The sequence below is a fragment of the Anser anser genome (genome assembly GCF_964211835.1).
Source record: "Anser anser genome assembly, chromosome: 7".
NCBI classification, from domain to species: Eukaryota; Metazoa; Chordata; class Aves; order Anseriformes; family Anatidae; genus Anser; species Anser anser.
Window position 1 is genome coordinate 37,505,521 of NC_139727.1, and position 21,975 is coordinate 37,527,495.

General features: G+C 37.7%; 1 protein-coding gene across 1 annotated transcript in view; it reads right to left on the reverse strand.

Annotated features, from left to right (window-relative positions):
* The window catches only part of CPXM2 (carboxypeptidase X, M14 family member 2), a 75,221-nt gene that overhangs the window by 20,907 nt on the left and 32,339 nt on the right, over positions 1–21,975 (reverse strand). Inside the window, exons 4-6 of the mRNA XM_083844479.1 lie at positions 10,308–10,392; positions 9,616–9,766; positions 2,175–2,263 (exon numbers count right to left, since the gene is read on the reverse strand). Coding sequence (XP_083700605.1) covers positions 2,175–2,263; positions 9,616–9,766; positions 10,308–10,392 — 325 coding nt within the window. The remainder of the gene's footprint in view (positions 1–2,174; positions 2,264–9,615; positions 9,767–10,307; positions 10,393–21,975) is intronic.

Genomic DNA, 21,975 nt, shown 5'->3' on the forward strand with positions numbered 1-21,975 from the left:
CTATGGAGATCTTTTGGTTATCTGAGTCCTGCAACAGAGCAAGTACAAAAAACTCTGCATTCTTTATTCTGCTTAGGGTCAAACCAGAAATTGCCTCCTCTTCGAGCTCAGAGTTAGAGACAGTCAATCTGGTCTTGCATGCAACCCAAGATGTTTCCTGGGTTTTGCTCTAGTCATCTAGATTTCATTGTTTCACCCTCAGATATGTTCATAAAGTAATATATAAAGCTCAAGTTAGAAGAACTTTCTGCATTATCATTGCATCACTTCCATAAAAAACTCTTGCCATGAAGACCAACATGACTTCAGGAGTGCTTGTAGTCTGACTTTTCCCAAAGGTAAGAATCATGTCCAGTTAACTAGATATAAAATAAGCGCTCTTATTTCCTAAGGCAGGTATGACAGGGGTTAGATATTTCATTCTGTTACAAAGACAAGGTTGAAGCTTCAGACCAGATTCAGATTCACCTTCTTCTGAAGTTCAAAGCTATTTTAGAATAGGTACTCCTAATACAGAAAAAATATATTAGTTTCAGATACTTTCACAGGATTCCCTCATACCTTCAATTTAATCAGGTGTTTCATTTTATTAGAAGGGATGGGTTTTCCATTCTTTCATACAACTGATTTGAGTATACACAGACAAAAGATGTACTCAAATGTCCATCTCAAACTATTTCCAGTGATATTCATCAGCCATTTTAAAACCTTGCTATACAGTATAAGTACATGGTGTTTATACTTCTTGGACTACAAAATAATCCCTACTGCTGAGTGTAGGATACAGTGAGTGTTCCTATTGACTGAAAGAAGATTCCTGAGGGCTCTTTTGAAAGAAAAATTTGGTACTATAAATTTCATCTTCCTAAACAGAGAGTTCTATTAAAATAACCTGACACTGAGAAAATTCCTCCCTCCCACAAATACTTGACATATTGTAATGCAATGCTTCCAAAACATGGCCCAGGGAACACTCTCCTCCTCCTTCCTCAATATTTATGATAAATAACTTCAAAGAACAGTGCTTTTCTGAGATGATTGGCAGTGAAGCAGCTAATAAAACTGATAACAACACTGTGTTACCAAAAAAAATGGAGTTAACTCTGGAAATTGACAGTTACTGTTCTATTTTACACTCAGGAAAGAAATTATTAAGTTCTGCGGTTATCACTAAAAAGCAGTTTAGATGATATAAGACTTATTGCAACCCAGCCCACAATCTTCTGCCTACAAGCAGCAGAACCCAATTAGAATCCAATCAGTTCTAAATACACTGTTTTACCCACAGAAACACAGACTACAATGAGAACACAATGACAGGTCACAACTGACTAGCTCTTGACCACAGTTGAAAATTTTCTACTTGTATGAAGAGTGGAAAAACATCCTGTTTTAAAGCTGCATTTTTTTCCAAAGATCTTTCTAACCTGACCAACCTGTCTTTCTGCAAAGAGAATCTAAAATACCCTTTACTTTATTGTTCTTGGCAGTAATTATGCCAATTGAGTTTCTACTTGTCTAATCTTTGTGCTAAGAAATATAGGCCATGAAATCTCTACTGAAATAAGTGTGTGACTCAGTACACAATTGCTCAATAAAAATGAACGGTGATTCATGCAGTATAAATATACTGAAAATTCAGCACACAGCAAATGATTCACACACTTCAAGTCCAAACATATTATCTTTATATTTGAAGAGAAAGCAGGCAGAAACATTTCCTTAACGCAACCCACACCTATTTCTGTGGTGATATGAAGCAAGATTAAAAAAGCAACACCACCATAACAAAAACAAGAACAAAGATTGCTTATTTGAAGTTAAAGAAACAAGATTAACAGTGCTGGTAGATTTTAAATCATACCAACAGGATTTATTTTTTCCTCCTTAAGATTTCTGGTCAAAAGATTTCCAATGGAGAATTTCCAATTCCGGAAAAGAAAATTTTCCAATTTCCATTGGAGATTTTCACTATTCTGAACGCAGAATTTTACTCTTTATAATTTTTTGTAGTTATCCCAAACAGTTGAAAGATACAAGAATTCTGATGTCTAGGTCAAGGTCAAACTAGAAAAGAGAAATAACTATCATTAACCACTCAAATATACATTGAAGCAAAATAGTGGAACATATTTTGGAAATACTCTATTGTCAAGTAGGTAGACTCTACCTACCTGCCTCATTTCCTTGTAGTTGTGATGCTTGAAGTCAAGATTATCTGTGGTTGTCATTTCATTTCTTCTGTGGTAATAATTATTTGGGTCTAAGAAGAGAAATAAAATAATTTTCATGTACTTTTTCGCCATTTCAGATATAAAGATTCTTAACAATAACATATGCATAGAACATGGAAATCTGAGTTCCACAGTTGTATACAGGATTTCAAAAATAAAGCTCACAGAAACAACACACTTGAAATAATTCTCGTTTCAGCACAAATCAATTCGTATTGATTCAAACAGAAGCAAGAAGGCAACAGGCATCAGCTTGCTAGATGGCTACTCTGCTAAACTTCAACAGAAAAGCAAAAGGGCATCCTCAGGCTACAGAGGAGGGGAAAAGACAGGCAAATCATGAGTCAGATGCAAGATAAGAGTGGGGGAAAAAAAACACATCAGAGGAGAAAGCTCCAGTAAATGTTTTGTGTCCACTTGATTAATTTTCTATTATGAAGAATGGGATTGCTTGATGAGTAGTTTCTGTCTATGCATCTCTTCGAGAGAGAAACTGCTGCACAAATTACATATTTCTAATTGTTTTCCTAAAAATGTTTATGGTATTTTAAATTCCTTTTTACTTTACAATGAACACAATTGTTTCTGTATTGATATAATTTATAGTTCATATGTTTTGTAACATCAAAGGTGTATACATGGCTTGAACAAAAACAATTTTTTGTCCTTGACTTTTCAGGTGAGTGCTTTGGCCATTCACCCGGAAAAACAAAAAAAAAATATAGGCTAAGACTGTCATTGCTTAGCTTTATATTTCCTGATATATGTTCCAGGTTAATTTATTATGATTTTAGAGATAAACAAAGCTTTTTGGAAAACAAAATAATTCCTTACTTTGTTCTATTCAGAATGTCTGGAAATCTGTGTAATTTTTTGTCAAATCAGTGGTTGTCAGGCTCGTATGATAAATCATTTTCCTTCCCACAGTCATCTTGATTTCATTTAAAATCATTGGAAAAGCCAAATATTAAAAGCTAAATATCATTCTATCTTGTTTCAAGATAGTCAAAAGACACCACCTCTAGAGAAAAGTATTTTTTTCCCTTTTTTTTTTTTTTTTTAAATAAAAATCAGTACCAACTAGCAGTTGTGATTTTGGGGAGGGGAAAGGGAGAGCATAAGTATTAGTAGGAGGAATAATGGTGTTTATTTCCTGCAACCACTAATGCTTCATGAAATTATGGAAAACTACCTAAAATACATTACAGCTTAACATATTTAAGTTTCATGTTTCTGATGTTAAAATGGCTAAACTCTCAAAACTCTTCTCCCCGTATAATTCTAAGTGGGTTTGTTCTGCGTTTTTCTTATGTGTAAAGAAAGCAAAATTTGAAGTATTTTAGTTATTTATGAAATAAATAATATTAAGTTTTAACCTGGCCCATGTTGCCACATTTATTTTCCATTTCCATCACTCTTTCCTTCTATTCAGAGTCTACAGCAGAAACACTAGAGGATCAATTGAATGCTGATCTACAAATAGGACTGAAAAAAGCCAAAAAAAATCAACTTTTTTTTTCCATGTGCTCTGTCATTTCCAGTGAGAAAGTACTATATAGCAAACCAACAGGAAAATTATTTAAATTAGAGCCTAACCAGATGAGGAAACAAGATTCCTTTGCTTATGAAGACAAAGTTTTGAAGAATCAAGAGGGTGAAGTTTCAGGTAGTGCACCTGCACATTTAAGTCTTCTTTCCAGCCTAACTGCATGCTAAATCATGCAAGTCCACCCACAACAACAATGCTGCTGTAACCCTGCAGATTACTCTTAAAGGTTAGCCCATGTTAATTCACAGAAATTATTTATTAACATATCCATGACTAAAAAATAGAGCATTAAAACACCTCTTCTAGAAAGACACAATGTGTTTAATGCTGCATGGAATATCTTCTCTATTGTAAAAGTCTCTGTTGTAAAAATATAGAAAGAAACATCAAAAAATTGCCAGGACGTTGAAGGCTTTCTCTATCACCACAAGCCAAAGTATACAGCAGCTGATTTTTTCCTAATACTTTAATCCCATTCCTTCAAAGTCTGGCACTTTTTCCATACATCAAGAATTAATATCATGGGAATGACTGAATAGTGCAGAGTTGGTGAAAAGTCAAGAAATTGAAAAAAACATACATTGAGAATGATTGCATCTCTAGACCTTCCTCAGAAAACTTGCACAATTTGACAGCTCCCTAGAGAGTTAACACTCATATTTTGCCAGGCTCTACTTTGAGTTGACTTGGATTACTGGATTTCTGCTGCAGCAGGAATACAGATCAGAAAGTTAGAGGCTAAAATGTAGAAATGCATAAAATCTCATGCACAGTTTCCTAGGCCCAACTTGGCAAAATTATATTTTGTAAAACAAAATAAAATACCAAGAACCTCAAACCACAGAAGAATTTGAATTGAAATATGCTCATTTATTCGTGACACTACCTCAGACAGCCTCTCTTTCTTCCAAGGAGGAAAGATTTTGCAAAACTGTGGCACTCCTGTTTATACAGAGGAATATATTAGTATTTTCTTCCACTAGTCTGTCTTTCTATTACCAATAGAATTAATAAAGTTTACAGGTAAAGGTAGTTTGATTCTTTCACACCTTAATTCTTTGTAAATATGGGCAAGTAACTCAGAAGATTTCTCAATCTGCATTTCCATGAAAGCAAGAGGTCAGCTCAGAAATTCCCAACACCAAGTCCAGCATGTCAGCTCTGGGCCTTGCCCATAAATTTAACCCAGTACCAGAGCAGACTGACTCCTCAGTAGCTTGACACATAGATGGGATTTTCTGTTTTATTTTAGCTCTCCACAGCACCTCACAACTATATATTACATATAGTGTGAGGTATAGTCAAATACCTCAAAACTAATTCCAGTTAAACATATTGCAAGATGACAATATGACAATATGCAAGGTAAAAAACAAACCCCTAACCTGTTGTAGATGTTTGTTAAAAGCTTTCTAGCATAATTTAATCTTTCTAATGAGATCCTACGTTTTTATTCTAATAATAAGGGAAACTGAGCACTGACAATACTCTAAAATAGTAAACATTTTAGAAATTAAATACAAAATATCCTTTTAAAGATGACCACTACAGACTGGGAGATATTACATACCTGTCATGATGAGTATGGAGAAACATAATACATTGGCCTTCCCCAGTAACATTATTTAATTTGGTCTCATTTTTATTCAGTCTTTGCTCAGAAAAACTTAAAAGTTTTAAATTGTACAGGATTAAGTTTTATCTTTATAACTATAAAAGCAGAACACAAGGACAGACTGTCATTCTAAGCAAAACTTTACTCTTAAAAATAATGCACTAAGTTTAGCACTGCTAAATGAACAATCACTTATAACCAAAGAAAACTGAAGAGTATTACATAGTGAGTTCATGCCTAGACTTAACCAGGTAGCTTGGCAGAAAGAGGCAAGCAATGAAAATAGGACTGAATGATGCATCCACTGCAAAACACAGTACTCCGTTACAGAGTTAAAGTTGGTCTTTTATCTTGAGTTGAAAGTGATGGCATAATCATATCAGTGACAGTCTTCCATATAAGAATTATTAAAAATTAAATTTTATCACAAATTTATTCCATTAAAAGAATTGCCTATTGCCTTGAATACTCTACAGTATAAATAAATGCATGAAGAGTTCAGCTAATTTTCTCTCTCCTATCTTCTGGGTACTTTTGATAGTATGCATTTTCTTTTTGTTTTTTCTTAGGTTTGAAAAAGAGCAGGCAAGGAAAGTACATTCATCCCTCTGAGGCAATTCCAGTAGATTGTGTGTGTCAGTCTACATCTGCATAAACTCTACCGTCTTTGGAAACTGGAGAGAGAATTAAATGCGGGTGCTTTTGTCCACCTTTTTTCCCCAAGTAATGGCAGCACTGATCCTCCACTACAGGTAGGATTTGCTGGCATCTTTCCTCTGCAGCTAAATGCTTTTCCATTGGTGAAACGTGAAACAGCAAATCACTTCTGTTGCCTGAAAGATGGTACTGACAGAATTCAATAACAGAGTTTTTGTTTTTGTACAGCTACTGTATTAGTCCAGAAAAGGCTGTTTGTCAAAACCAGCCTACAGTACAGCAAAAATGTATTATGAATAATATATAAGCTTTTCACTGATAAAAATGACAATCATTTCAGAAATACCGATTATCCAATCGGTAATATCTCTGTACAGATTGTATAAATAATGTTTTCTCACTTTTTGTCCAATGTTTGGGTTATGTAGCGCACACACCAGTTTTTATTAACACTGTCCTGCTACAGGAACAGGTCCTAGTTGGCTCTAACCACTTTCATGGCCTTCTGCCAATGCTAACAAGCTTTCCTAGAATATTAATATCTTATTCAGGTTTCTTTTTTGTCTGTTATTCCTTTCTTCCTTTCCCCCGTGAGCCTGATGGAAAGCTGATACACAGTACAGACTGAATGCAAACCATTTAATGTATTCAGGAATTAATAAAGACATAAAGCCTTACACTACAAGTTAAAAAGACATGAAGTGAGATTCAACCATGAAAGATTTCCAGAACTCTCTTCTTTCTTTACAACCCACTTTTTTTTTTTCTTGATGTAGTCCCCTATGCAGTTTCTGCCCTTGCTGCCATTGCCCCAGGAGGGCACAGTGCACAGTAGCTCTAAAATCTGACCAAGCTGCTCTTCTTGACAACTTGTTTTCTTGCATGTCCACGTTCAGGTGCAGATCTGGTCACAAATATATCAGGTATTCAAGAAAACTAAGTATAGCATAACTTCTTTCATGGGTCATTGGGCTTTTGAAAGAATAGGGTTGTGAGAACTGATAAGAGTTCCACTCACTGGCTTTGTTGAATTTGATTTTGCCTAGTTTTGTGTGGGAAGCCTCTGTCAGAAAAGAAGATTTCTTCTGAAAACTGATTTCTAGTTGCACAATCAGTGCATGATCAAAGAAGGTGGACCCATGGCCAAACCTGCTGGTTATCTAACTGGAACCAAGTAAAGTGAGTCCTGTAAAGAGTGAGGAAGTTCAGTTATAGGGAACTGCAAAAAAATTACTCATGTCCTGCAGGAGGAAAGCATGCATGGAAAGGCCTCTGCAACCTGGGGAATTTTGTTTTGAGAGCTTTTAGTGTGATGAATAAAATGAGCTAGAAGAAAATATCCATCCTTTCTGAGCTAAAAAGATGGTTCAGCAGCTTATCAAAGCATATTATTTCTTTCAGTCCAATTACATTTTGAATAAACACACCCCCATTCCCGTTGTGTTTCTCAATGAATGATTATGGTATTTTCTTTCAAGAATAAACTGAATCAGTCACTGCAGACAATTAACTCAATAAATGACTACCAGGAGGAAACACTGATGCTGTTTCCATGCTAATCCAAGATCGGTGACAAGCTGTAACAGTACTCATTTCAACGGTGAAGCGCAGATAAATTCAAATCTCAGTAACACCTCCGCCACCAGTGGTGGCTGAAGGGTGATGTGCTAATGCTGGAAAACAGAACTTGACCCTGTAAGATATATATCCAATAATAAAACTGCTGCATTTACAAAACAAACAACAACAAAAACTTAAAATATCTACATATTTTCTATTTCTTTAAGTACTGTTCTATGGAATTGAAAAGGATTATGAGAAATTCCCTACAAATTGCTCTTTACAATAGTTTGAGTGTCATCTCCATTATTCTCTGGAGACCCCAGTGCATGTCCTGCAGTAGAGTTATGGTGACAATGAAACTTTCTCTTTTCCTTCAGTCTTACGCCGTGTTATACAGAATAGAGCTGACTTACCCTCTGCAAACACACATGGAAATTTGGGGCAACTGGTTTCAGCTGTCCTACCAAAAGCTGAAAGAAAATGCTGGCTCTGGAATTGCTCCTCCAGGGTAAGAGGTATAAGTGGGAAACAAACAACATGTGGAGGTAGAGTTTTCTAAACCCATGGTTAAAATAAGTCAGAATCCTACCAAAAAAGTGAATAGTCTCTTACACAAGATTCCACTGGTCATTGCCATTCAGGTCCAGGATGGATTTGTTACCCACAGAAAAGCAATTGCCTAATTGCTGCTAATTTGTCCTGTTTCATTGTAAGATACCAATTGATTTAGTTTTATGACAACAGTTGTTCCATACTTTTCTTCAGAGAACTACCCCTTCCATAACCCACACTGGTTTTGTTTTCCCATGAGTAATTAAACATCTAAAGGACAAAAATCAGGCTACCTCTGCTTGGTATGTGAAGACCCTACATCAACAGTGGAATTGGATGCAGCAAGTCTCTGAACAGCAGCAGGCACAGTTAAAGAAGTAATGATAGGATCTGGAAAGGCAGTTTTCTTTCTGGTTCTAGCATTTCTGAAAATAATATTCATAGCCCCCTGCAAAAAAAAGAGAGAGCTATCCCCAAGGTGCCAGAATTTAAGAGCAAAGAAAAAAGCAGACGAGATCTGGAACGAGTAGTGAACAACTTAAAAAAGGTTTGGACAAACAGTTCTACAAATATCTATGTACATACAGACATGTCAATGTGAATCCACCACGAGACTATTTATGACATGTTTAGCAGAAACGTGGGTTCACCATAATTTGCTATACTGAATGCCTCTTTTTAAAGCGGCTTTGTATAAGTTTTTAATCTGTATACACTAACAAAGTCCTAATTGTCTTTTGCACTTATATAGTAAAAGAAACATGTAATGCTTAACATTTCTGCTAAACATCCTGTTGTGTTGTTTCAGCCTCTGTCAAGAACAAAACCATTTACCCTCATCTGAAACTTACCAGGAATCATGTTGGATTCAACAATACTTGAAATATGCTAGATTTTTTTTTTAATATATCCCCAATACCTCCCTCCCCTTCCCCCAAAATAAGCACTAGTTCAGTCATAGCTTTTGACTTCAAATTAATTCAAGGAAGTCCTATAGCTTTTGCAATGAAATTAAAAAAAGAAAAGAAATAAAAAATAAAAGAAATCAGACGACATAATTATAATGGTTCTTTCTTGCCTTAAAAGCTTAAGACATCTGCAAGTGACTGTCTTGATATATAATTCTATTGCCTCTCTAGTACATGTGCACTCAGTAAGATTAATTGCACTGCACTTCAGCCCAAACAACAGAGAAAATCTTGTTAGATCATCCATGCCAACTTGTTCTTATTAATATAGCCACTTATATATACTATGCAGTTGCATTTGAAATGAGCTATCCTAATATTGCCCATGTGTCTGGACAGATATTTTTCATTTCTTTTTGCATAGTGCTGTCCATTAAAGAGAGATATTATACCAAGAGCAAAGACATCCAAAGGAAATAAAACTTCTGTGTCTTGGCACAGCCAGCCATGTCAACACCAACCGAGCGAGACTCTTACCTGGCAAAGGACACCCTAAGATTTCCAATCTCATACAGATGCTACCTTCTTCATACCAGGACCGAGGGTTTATACGGATGTAGCGTGCAACCAGTGGCACTGGCAGCATATTGAGAACTGGGATCTCCTTCTCACTATTTCCTTCAAAAATCTGTGTAGGCAACAAACATATGAAAACAGTTTGATTATTTCTTCAAAAAGACTTTTTACACCTTTGGTAACAGAATCAGATAAAGTCACCTGGTACAGCCCCAGGTCGATGGTGGCTCAGGCCAGAATTGCTCTTCAAAGAGCACAGTCCCTCTGTGCTCCTCAGAGAGGGGAAGAGGAGCCAGAGCTCCACACCCTCCCTCTAGTAATGGGCACCTCATGTACACGAGATGTCCCCAGGTAGCAAAGGACAGATGCTAACCCTTGTGCAGGACATGCAATTAGCGACATTTCTCATTCAGCTAAGACTACTACCAGGGTGCTATCCACGTCCATAGGCAGACTCATGCAGATTTGCCATACAGAATATTCTGAGTCCATCTTAGTATTATATGATGTGCTCTTAAAGTTACATCAGGCTGGTGGGACTACAGAGATATTGCCTTTTACCCTTTTACTTATTAATCTGGCAAGTCAAAATCCCAATAGGCAGCCCCCCTCCCCCCTCCCTTTTCACAAAACACCTGTTTTGTGGTACTCACCACATCTCCAGATTCATTTTTGACAGCAGTCCATGCATGACTGTCATTGCTCACCAGTACTCTGTAAGAAGTCACCCAGTTACTCCTTGAAAAAGACAAAGCAGCAAAGTTATTTTTTTCCATAGATAACAGTGACTACAAATTGCATTGTAAAAAAGCTTGTAAGGTTGGAAACCCCACTTGGCACAGTCATACCCACACTTGGATTAAAAAAGTGACATGCAGATCTAGATTTAACAGATAATTAAGAAATGCTTAATTATTATTCTTAAAAAAAGAAAATAATATTCTAGGATTCCAGGATGTGAGGGAATACTGCTCTCCTTTCCTTTTCGGGATAAGTGGCTTATCTAGAACAGATATATTCACTCCAGCATTCAGAACTCTTATCCGTTCAGGCACAGAACACATTATTTCTGCTATTATCAGAGAAGACAGAAAAAAATAAAACCTCCCCAATGAGAAGTCTGAATTTTAAGCAGCAATTTTTTCATTCACTTGTTTTCTATTTACAAGCTGGTTCCATTCCTTTGTACAAGCATTAGTCCTTCACCTGGCACCAATATTGAATAGTCCATAGCTTGTGAACCAGAGCCTGCAGCCATTCCCGGTTTTATTAGCAGTAGGTTGGAATGCAGACATAATTCTGCCTCTTCACAGCAGTCTAATTGATCACAGTACTTGTGCATTACTGCAATATAACAAGATCAGTCTTTAATAGTTTGATCTTTCTAGCGGTCTGTTTCTTGATTTACAGGAAAATCCCCTTTAATCTCAAAAGTAAAATCTTCATTCATACTAAGATAATACCTTGTCTGTATTCATCCAAAGAGGAGTTAGAGGAGAAATAAATGGCTGCTTCCCCTATTCTGAGTGGAGGTTAATCAATGTAGCTCATACACTGTCTAGGCATTTCCCATGGTAATGCGTATACTTCTATGGGGAAAGTAATAACCTGACTCTCCCACCATGAGTTTTTTTTCCTCCATAATAGCTAGTTTCAACAGGTAGTGGCTTGGAGGAGAGTCATGCCTCAGAGATATCTTTGTACTGTAAGGATAGTCCAGGATGTTTAAATCCAGTTTTCATGTATGCAGACTGGTCATCTGCAACCACCTGTCCTCTAGAGCATTCACTCTTGAAAGCAGGCTCTTAGCTAAGCTACATATTAAAGTTACTGAGAGTGAAACCTGAGTAAGGAAAGCTCTTGGGATTAGAAAGAACAGGGGCAATAGGAGAAGTTGTGAGAGAAACAACAGGTCGTATGGATCAGAGATACAGAAGGACCTGGAAGGACAAAACTTCTTGTTCTACCATACACATGCAACTATGTGTACTTTTATTTCTTTTAAATAAGAAAAATATTAATAAGCTACTTATGAATGTTCACATATTGACTTAACTGTGCTTATGTTTAAGGGGGCAAATTAGCCTTCATGTGTTCTATAGAAAGTATGCAGACTTCCAGTGGATGTATAAGGGCGAATTCAGCAGCCACAGTATCAACACAACTTCACCCAGCTTTGTAAGAAAATACATTGATCCCCTAATTTTTGCAATTTCCTTTTGCAAAAAAAGAATGACCTTCAAATAACATTCAAGTCAAGGCATGGAAGCAGAAAATTTATAGCTTTAGATGTCCAACTCTTTCATTTTCTATCCCATTTGTATGAACAATTCATACTGAGGTCCAGACTTGAAATGACACAAAACTAAAGTGCTTAGTAGGATCTACTTCTGCATGCAATGTATTAGTACCCCGAAAAAGTGAGAAGGTAAATATGTGCTTTTGAAAGAACTGACTGAAATAATCCAACTGTTATACACTGGATCTGTACTTTGTAAACCTCTGACCATCCTTTTTAGATGAAAAGGTTTTGCACTTTACGTTATTTTAAATGGAAAATTATTGGCTACTGCTGTGCAGATTGAACTTTTATTGTACATAGCTTGTAATGAACACATTACTTCAATATTTGTTGAAAGACTTTAACAAGTTAGCAGCCCTTGAAAATACTTATTTTCTGCCTGTCAACAGAAGATCTCCTGGGGTAGAGGCTCCTCCTGAGGTAGCAGATCTGTGAAGTGCCATGCTGGCATCTCAAGTCTTTGTGGCTGTGAAAGAATATACAATAAGGCAGACAGTGATTCCAGTGCCCTACGCGAGTTCCCAGCAACTCTTGAAAAGAACTTTACTCTCTTCCCTCAACTTTGACAATAACATGGTAGTTGCACCAAAATATTTCACTTTCACTCACAAGCTGAAGGAAGGCAGATTTACATCTATCAAAGACAGAAAGGAAGAATTTCAGAAATGGCCAACATCAAACCTCCACGAAGAGAAAAAAAATTTTTCAACTGAAAAATAAAGCAAGCTTAAGAGCAAGACTAACAGGTTTAAACAGGTGAGGAGAAAGGGGTGTACATATTCAGTGCACAACAGAATTATGGACATTTTCAAAAATCAGGATAAACAAGCAAAGAGTCAATGTTACAAACCAGAAGACACCATTATTTCTGAATACAGAACAACAAAACAACCACACAACTAACTGCATAAGTAAAATCAGGACAAACAATGCATCCATATTCGTTACCTTACAGCTGAAAAAATATTCCAAGAGAATATCAAGACCACACAATAACAAGATAAAAATAGGCATTCTTTATAACTGAGAACTTTGTAAGAAAGTCACAGCACTTATACATTATTATTTTTTTTTTTTTTTTAAAGAAACAGGTCAATTTACTGGCATAAGAAAATATGTTGTTGTTACACTAATGTTTCCCAGCTAGGACTTATTTACCATATTTTAATTTTCTCATTCCATACACTCACAAAAGTTCAAACTTCTCCTGAAGGAAAATGTATACTAATCAGTAGTACACATAATCCATCTTGAGTGATAACAAGTAACATGCTTTTCAGAGGCAGTCTGCCAATTAAAATACAAATGGGACTTCATCCAATCTTGTATGGCTGCATTATAGAACGACTACAGAGGGTCGTGGGAGGAGATAAATCAGTGTGATGTATTAGGTCACACACCACAGACTTAACTGGGCTTGCCTGTAAGGAATAAACATCCCTTTTGCATCTGTTGAGCTGTAGAATAAACAAGCCACAGGTGACCAGCTCCTTCTCCCACTGGCACTAAATAGCAAAAGTGCCTCTACAGGTTTAAGTTCCCCCTCCTTTTTTCCCCCTACATGTCATAAGAAGGAAATAAAAAGCTTCTGCCACTTTTAAGGAGGTTGCTGTAAATTCGGTCTCCCCTCAAGAAAGGAGGTCTTCTGCCTTGAAATTGCATTCCTGGCTGAGTGTCTTTAAACCCCAGACACTTCTACAGATCCAGATCAGCAGAGCAATATTTACTTGTTAAATCTTCCTGAAAGCTGCAGGTTTTCCATCCATGTGCAACAAGGGAGGGCTGATACTTCCAGGGAGCAGATCAATGCGTTGCACATGCTCGAATCAACAGCCAGCCTGTTTACAGCAAGCACAGTGCTTCCTGGAATTGAAGAGTTTAGTTCTTACAGGGTGTCTGGTTTGTTCACGTGTACACAGAAATGTAAAGCTTTCAGGGAAACCCATCACAAAGAAAAGCCTTGTGCCAGAAGTAGTACTGAGGAATGTCATCTGTGTTGTTTTGTTAGTGACAAAAAGGTTCATCTCATTGGGTTCTGGAGTTGCAGACACCAATTTCTGCAGCACATCACAGGAAACCCTTTTTGGGCCCCATCAACATTGAACAATAAAACCACCTAAGGAAACTTGAAAGATAAGTATAAAGTTTTACAATACTTAGGATGTCCCTACAGTTGTTATAGAGAAGCTCTTCTGAATTCAGTCTATAAAACTTCCCTGGACCTTAGTATTATATTCCTGAGACAAAATACGCAGACTCTTGTTACGCAGTCAAGGAGACAGAACTCAGGGAAGAGACCTACACCAGCATTCAGAAAGGAAAAAATTAATTATCAAGGTTTTCTTGGTAGAAGGCTAGGCAATACAGAAGGTATAGGTTAACAGCATCTTTTCAAGCACCAAAAGTTACATCTAGTTCATCGCACTCTAGCACAAAGATGAGCTTAAGTGCTACCTACGTGATTTCCTCAGAATTTCACTTATGCTATAAAAAGATCACAAGATACAGATTTGACAGGAATCATTTGGATCCAGGTGTTTCCCATTAATAATCCTTTTTAAAAGTTACGCCAGCCTCATCTCTCATAAGAGAAATTTAATTGAAAAATCTCTTTATCTTTAGCCAAGATTAATCAACTTGTTTCAAAGAAAGTAAATACAAAAATCAAAACACAATTCCAATTCACTTACTGTAATGAAATTCTTAAAGTTATTTTCTAAAATTAGTTGATTTTCATCTGTGATGCATTGTCATTAGATTATGCTCATTTAAACATTTTCAGTTCAGTTTCCCGTGATGTATGGAAGTGTCCAGCTTATCCATTTCCATCCAAAAAACGCAAGCTGAGGGAAGCTTAAGCAACTGGCCTATGGACAGAGGTGAAACCTGAATCAAAGCAGAGGCTTGAGAGCAGATCTCCTACAGCCTTTGCAGGTACTGAACTTAGGTAAGGACATCATGACAACAGAACATCTTTCTGCCTTACCTTCCTCAACATAATTCTCTTACTTCTTTATGTAAGAAACACTGATATCACAACGCAGCATAGCACACAGTGCTGAATGAGAAGCAGTGAAGAGATGCCAGGCAGTTTTGCTGCCTGACCTCCGGCAGGTGAGTACGTTAATTGAGACTTCTGACTATTTGGATATGGTTTTATTTCGTTTGAACAGGATCTGCTACATGCCTCTTTTAAGGCCAGGCTCCTCAAATATGGGAAGCTGAATAAGGAACAAGTAAAATTATCTCAGGCTCTAAATATGCTTGTCCACATCACCAAATTGCCTCATGACTTAAGACAAATGAGGAAGGTTGGCAGGTGCCTGTCAGCAGAAGCTGGAGCCCACAGCAGCTGAGATGCTGGAGATGAGACTAACAAGCACTGACAGAGTTCAGGCTAGCACCATCTACAGTGGACCTGGCTCCAGCTGACCATATTATTTTTGCTGCTGTCAGGATAACCTGATTTATCTGCATTATAAAACCCCAGAAATAATAGAAAATAGAAACAGACGGGCAAACAGATTTGTATCCTCCAATAATGTATAAACTGACATTCCAAAGTGGTTGAAACAGAAATCTCTATAGAAAAAAAAGTTAGGCAAATTTTAGATTAATCTCTAATGATGCAACAGAATCAGCATGCTGGCAATTAAATGACTTTCTGCTTGAAAAAGCAATCTGTAGTCTCTTGCAAATAAATATAAAACCATTAATATAATCTAATAACGTTCATGCAGATAACATTTTAAATCACCTACTACCCAACAGTTTCCAGAACAAACCAAGTCAAAAAATGCTCTGGCTAACCACAGGTAGCCCATCAAGTTTTACAAACTAATTAAAATAAATATGATTTAAGATATGGAGCTTGAATAGCAAGCAAGGGTGTTTTTTTAATAATTGAAATCTTTTAATATTTAATTTTTTAAATTGCTTCTAGCTGACTTAAATGAATATACTGCTGTGAAATCTGCTCTTCAGAGGCCTTGTGAAGAAAAGCTCAGGGCCAGAATTTCATTTGCTATGGATGAATTAAGCATGAATTTTTTCAAAAGCTCCCTTCTCAAGTGAGTAGGAACTGGGAACATTTCTCACTCAATGGTTGCTACTTACTGCTGAGTTTTTGAGATTTTTTCTCTGATTTTTTAACCTTCCTTGAAAATCCAGTTTCCTGTTGCTGTTTCATATTCGGACTGTAACAAAACCTGAGGGTCCCAGGCCTCTTGTGTGGGGTCAAAAACATCCTCTGCCCCTAAGATTTTACGGTCTTAACACCTACCATTCACAGGCCCCTCCTCACAAAGCGATCTGCATGCGTTTGAAATCCTTCCTACACCAGACCTTCCCCTTTCATATCTTTTATACCTGCTAAACACAATCAAGGTGTTATTCCTTTTATTTTAAACCTTCCTTTGGTATTTCACATTGTCCCTTTCTTTTTTTGCACCCACCACACCTTTTCATATTCGTTATATACTTGAGATAAATCCAAACTATACAGCCACTGCCACATCATGCATTTTTGTCTCCTGCTTGTGAATATTAAATTAATGGAAAATAAAAAGCTCTGACAGTAACCAGCAAATACTGCCATTTGTGTGCACAGCTGTGAGCATATTTAAAGCAGTGCTGAAAGGGCTCATGCCTACCAAGTGCACACAATACCACAACCAAGTGCAGCTCAGTGTGTGCAAAAGGGACACTGGCTTGGGAAGGATGCTCAGGTGGAAGGGAAAGCAGCAGCTGCCAGACAGCCATTCAGTAACCCCCCTGTGGTCACTCTCATTGCAATGAGTCATAATGCACATTCAAAGATATAAAAATCAAAGCTGTGAATGATAAACACGTTTAAACAGTTGCCTGTATCCTATCTGGTGTATCCTTTTCCTAACTGCTTCAGCTTATTTGATTTAAAGCTTCCCAGTCTGGTTCTTTACATGGGAGTTAAGCTTTCCTTCATCTTCTGGACACTCCCAAGAGCCTCATTGCAGAGCAGGTTCTCTCCACGCAACATCGCCCTTTCCAAGAGCCGAGTGGTGGCTAACCAGCCAGGAGCACTCCTCGTGGGGATGGCAGTGACCCAGCCTCTGCACCATGAGTCACAAAGTCCCCAGCAAAGCAGTCACAACTGGAGCGCGAACACCGTGACAAATCATACCCACAGCAGAACGTCAGCAGTTCTGACATTCTTGTCAAGCAGAGTTGCAAAAGCATAAGTACATTTCTGGGTGCGCTTCTGCAGACCTCCACCCACACAGGATCACTGCAGGTGGTCACAGAGCAGCTCCTGAACTTCAGGAGCAGACAGCGAGCATCTGTGAGAAGCACTGGGCTGCGTGCTGCACCTTGCACAGGGCATAAGGACCGAGGAGGAAAGTAAACCTAGCACAGGGAGCGAAGATAAGTAGATAGATGGAGAGCACTTGAGGCTGAAGATGCCAAAAGCTGACTGCCTGGGTACCACAACACAAAACCCAAGATATAGTTCCACCAAGCCAGAGTTAATGAAAAATATAGCTTATTAGTAAAGCCAGTGATAAACACCAGTATAGTAGGTAACTAATGACATTGATGTATTGAAGGAGCTTTTTCTACACTGAATCCAGACTGTTGCATAACTCCCATCCTATATTTGATAGGATTTCAGTAGATTTGGAGCAATTCACTCAGTGAGAGTGATTTCAGTGAGGCTGTAATAATCTCTGCAATCCTGTCACCCAGTCAGGGCAAATAACAGCTCACACTGATTTAATGCACCATAACTGCTCATGTCAGTACGCAGCAGCTGCTTTTTTTTTATTACAGGACTTGGATAAAACATTGAGACATTTTCACTGAATTTGCTGAAGTCTTTAATCAGAGTCTGTTTTAGCAACCTCTGCATGGTGACAACATTGCTTTGAAAGACAATGCCAACCATGGCTGCTGTTCTTGTGAACTGGACTGTATTTACAATTATCCCACGATGCTTTCAAAAGCAGCATTGTGCCTTTTTATCTTTTGCCCCTTCTTCCCATGTACAGTGCAAAATTGTTTCCTTAGATATCTGTAGCAACAACTTAAATACCAATGAGTATCCACTATGTTGACCCAAATGCTACTGTGGCTCCACTGGGATATCACTGCTTAATTCCTGATTATTGTAATACTAAAGACACTGATGTTACTTTCTCTCCATGAAGATAAAGTTACTATTTCTAAGACTATGACAGGCTGCTGAACTGGAAAGGAAGCAAGAAATTCTACCTTCCTGCAAGCAAGTTTATTAACTTGCAATCCTCTCATAATGACTGCCTATAAAAGTAAACCTCAGTTCTTGAGGAAATGTTAGTGAATACAGAAGGTAGAAAGTGGGACAGCACGTTTAGCTTGTGAGTAAAGAAAGAGCAGAATGGTGCACCACCCAAATTAGAAGTAAACTGTACTGACTTGAGTTTATCCTGAAGTATATATCTAGAAAGTACTGTTTGCTACAGATCTACTGTTCCCTAGGGACAGTTTGTCAAAAGAGATACTGGGGATCATGGTGGGTTGCACTGCATGTAGAACAACCTCAGAACATGCTATAGGAAACTGCGAATTATTCCGCTATCCAAAGATTTAGTACTTGTAGTTAGAAAGAATGTGATCAGATACAAATAAATAAATTCTGCTGGATATTTGCTATCCTACATTGTATCAGAAGGACAACAAACAAATGGCTCAGTAGGGTCACTGTAATGGTGTCTACACTACCTTGTAGTTAAAGTGTATCTCCAACAGCAATGAACAATAGTGGGCAGTTTAGAGGTGGGTCAGAACTATGATCCTGTGTCCAGATCAGGTCTCCCAGGATACGTCAGCCACCTGACAGCTCTAAAAAGCTGGCCAGGGTGGTTAAACAGAAGTTACAATATTGAGCAAGTGTGGTCCTAAATAAATTCAGGAAGCGTTAGAAAGAAATTTGTCCATTTAAGTGACTTTCTTATTCTACTGAAAAATTGTTTCATACATTTTTACGTCTTTACATACTAATAAGGACTAAGTTGTGCCCTGAAGAAATTATATAATGGATGAGGTCCATGGTCTGAGGTTCAAATCTTCATGCTTTGTGAGACTCATGTTTTACAGGAGCAACAGAATGGCATACCAGGTCTTCAGAAGAGGTATCAGATAAATTGTGTAAACTAGGAATCATCCCAGTCTTACAGCAAGGCACACAGACTAACCTCTACCCAAATCAGACTTGGAGATTTGTCACATCCCCATTTGTTTCCTTAAATTTAAAAAAAGTTTTTTTGTTGTTGTTGTTTTTCAAACCACTTTCAATATTTTCATAAGAAAAGTTCTTAAACTTATTTGGAAACAAGTATTTTGAATTTCACCTGCAAAATTCCAGAAATTTGCTTTAGAATTTGAGTATACTGCAGATGCTTTCACCCATAATTTTTCACGTTGTCATTGTTATTTCATGACATGTAGTATTAGCACATAATTTAACATGTTTGAAAGATTAATTTTAATAAAATGCATCACAGATACTTCACAACTGAAATACTGCATCAAATTCTCTAATATCAAAACATCCTCTGCATTGAAACACTTTGAAGTATTATATTAAAGTACACATTGAGTCTATTTAGACTTTTTTCTTGATACAAGAGATTGTGTTGAGTTATCAAGATTGTTTGGGTTGTGGGAAACATGTTTCTTATGTTTTTTAGATTCTTGCCAAACTGCTAAGAGTGATTAATATTTTCTTTCCCTCTGTCAAAAGAGTACATATTTTAAACTATCACATCATTCTTCTAAACATGGCACAATTCCACAGTGATGCTTCCAGTGTCCCACTCAGTGTTGAACAGTTGTTTAAAGACACATAGTTCAAAAAAGTCAGAGATGTATTGGCAGAAATGGAGAATTATACACTATATTTCTCTCCCAAATATTCATCCGTAAACCCTCTGGTAGCCCAGCTCAATCTTATCTGCTGGCATTGTCAGTCTCTAAGAGGAGGACGTCCCAGGAATTTCTAAGAGATTACATCACTCACACAACTCCTCTGCAGGCAAACAAAACAGTTCTGTAAAGAGATATCAATAACACCCTTCTATTAACTATGGGATATTCATAGTGAAACAGCATGGTAATGGCCAAAAGACACTGAACTCCAAATATACTCAGTTCATAGGAAGGAACTGATGTTCTGCTCAATTTCAAGGTGTTAGATCTTATTTATCCTGGCCCACACTAGTAACACTAGTTAGTTTCAGACGTCATCAGTATAAAGTCAGAAAGGAGCCCTGTTTCTTGTAGCTGTTGCCCACTACCTCAGAAAAACAACATCTGCGTATCTTCTGGAGAGTCTAGCCGGTGTTTGCTACTTACAATGTTAAAAGAGTGCTTTGCCATTTTGGGTTTCTCAAGAATGACTGAGGTGCCTGAATAGCTACAGCTATCGAGTCCACATGCTTGCTTTGACTGGTAAAAGGAAAGACTCCTCAAATTCAGGAGTTTTCATTCAAAGGCTGTTTCTGCTTATTACAGGAAGGAAAGAGAAAAGCAGAAAGATTTGCTTCCAAGTTACTGTCACGGAATTTGCAGCCACGCAGTTCAAGTACAGCATTTGACTTAGAAAAGTGTTTTTCTCTATAAAGGAAATGATTAAACAATTCAAATATTCATTACTAACCAAGCGTGGTTTCCTTCTTTCCCTAGTCAGGTCACATGTGCTTTCAGGAGCTGCTTCCACACCTTGGCCTCTTCCTCCTCAGGGCTCTCATGTCTCAAGCTCAGGCCCAGGAACCCTGGGAAGGCAAGCGGAGCCACATCCCGCAGGGGAAGGTGGACAATACAAAACAACTTTCCAAGTGAGACTGGGAGAGGAATAACTGAGGTGAAGCAGCGTCTGCCCGCGTAAAAATAGTGACAACCCCATGTATTTCTGTGTTCTTTGCATTATATCAAACATAACCTTTATTTCATCAATATCCTCCAAAGTTTTAAAGCCAAGAAGCAAGGTTGATGCAAAGAAACCATCACTCTTCAGGTGGAGTGGGCCATAAGCAAAGCCAGACAGCAGTTGCCAGAGCTTATATAAAAGTAGAGGGTTGTTCCCACCACCAGTAAACTAACTTTGGCTACAGCATCAGAAACACCAGCAGAATCAAAGGCCATACTCCTAATTGCAGCCTTGCAATGAGAAGCAGTTACTTGCTGCAGCATTCAGATGGGTGTCCTCACCTCTCTTTCCTTCTCATTTTACACATCCTCATTAAGTCAGCAGCAGGAAGCTAAAGGGACCAGGAAAGGAATGAATCTGATCTAGGCAGAAGCTCAGAGAGGATTTTAAGTAAAAATTTCCATTTTGTTAAAATTTCCTTGTTCAATATGAAGAGAAAAAAATTGCTTTTCTAATTCTTTATCAGCATCACATAATAGCATTGGTGAACCTAAGACATATCCTAGCGCCTTGACTTTTATATAATGGTGGGAAAGACTCCAAGGCTTAAATAAAATCTTACCTTGGCTCCCAAGCTTGGCAGGTTTTTGCTTCTAATACAACACAGAAGAGAGGGCTGTTTTCTAGCTCTTCTACCTGAAATAAGCTTATTTTCCAATATATGTTTCTATTAGCTACAAATGCACTATATTCCTTTCACGTAACTTCATGAAGTTGGGAAGGTGCCTCAGGTAACATAATGGAATCTTTTTGTACAAACTCTATCATAAACACTCTTTTTTGATACCATCACAGCCAGTATCTAAATGTAAGAGAAAAAAATGAATCTCCTTCATATCTAGTGCCCATTGTAGCAGAACAGCCACAGAAGAACTTGCCCACACCAATAGAAGTCCCACCAGCTTGCTTCTCCCTCAGCTGGCTTACAAAAGAAATTCACTGCATGCAACCCTAAGAGTCACAAGTACCAAAGCTTTCAGCAGAGCCCCTGAATTCCACTCTAATACAAACTCTGCTCCACGCTCTCTAGGATCTCTACTGATGTCCATTTTCATTGTTCAGCTCCTGCCCACAC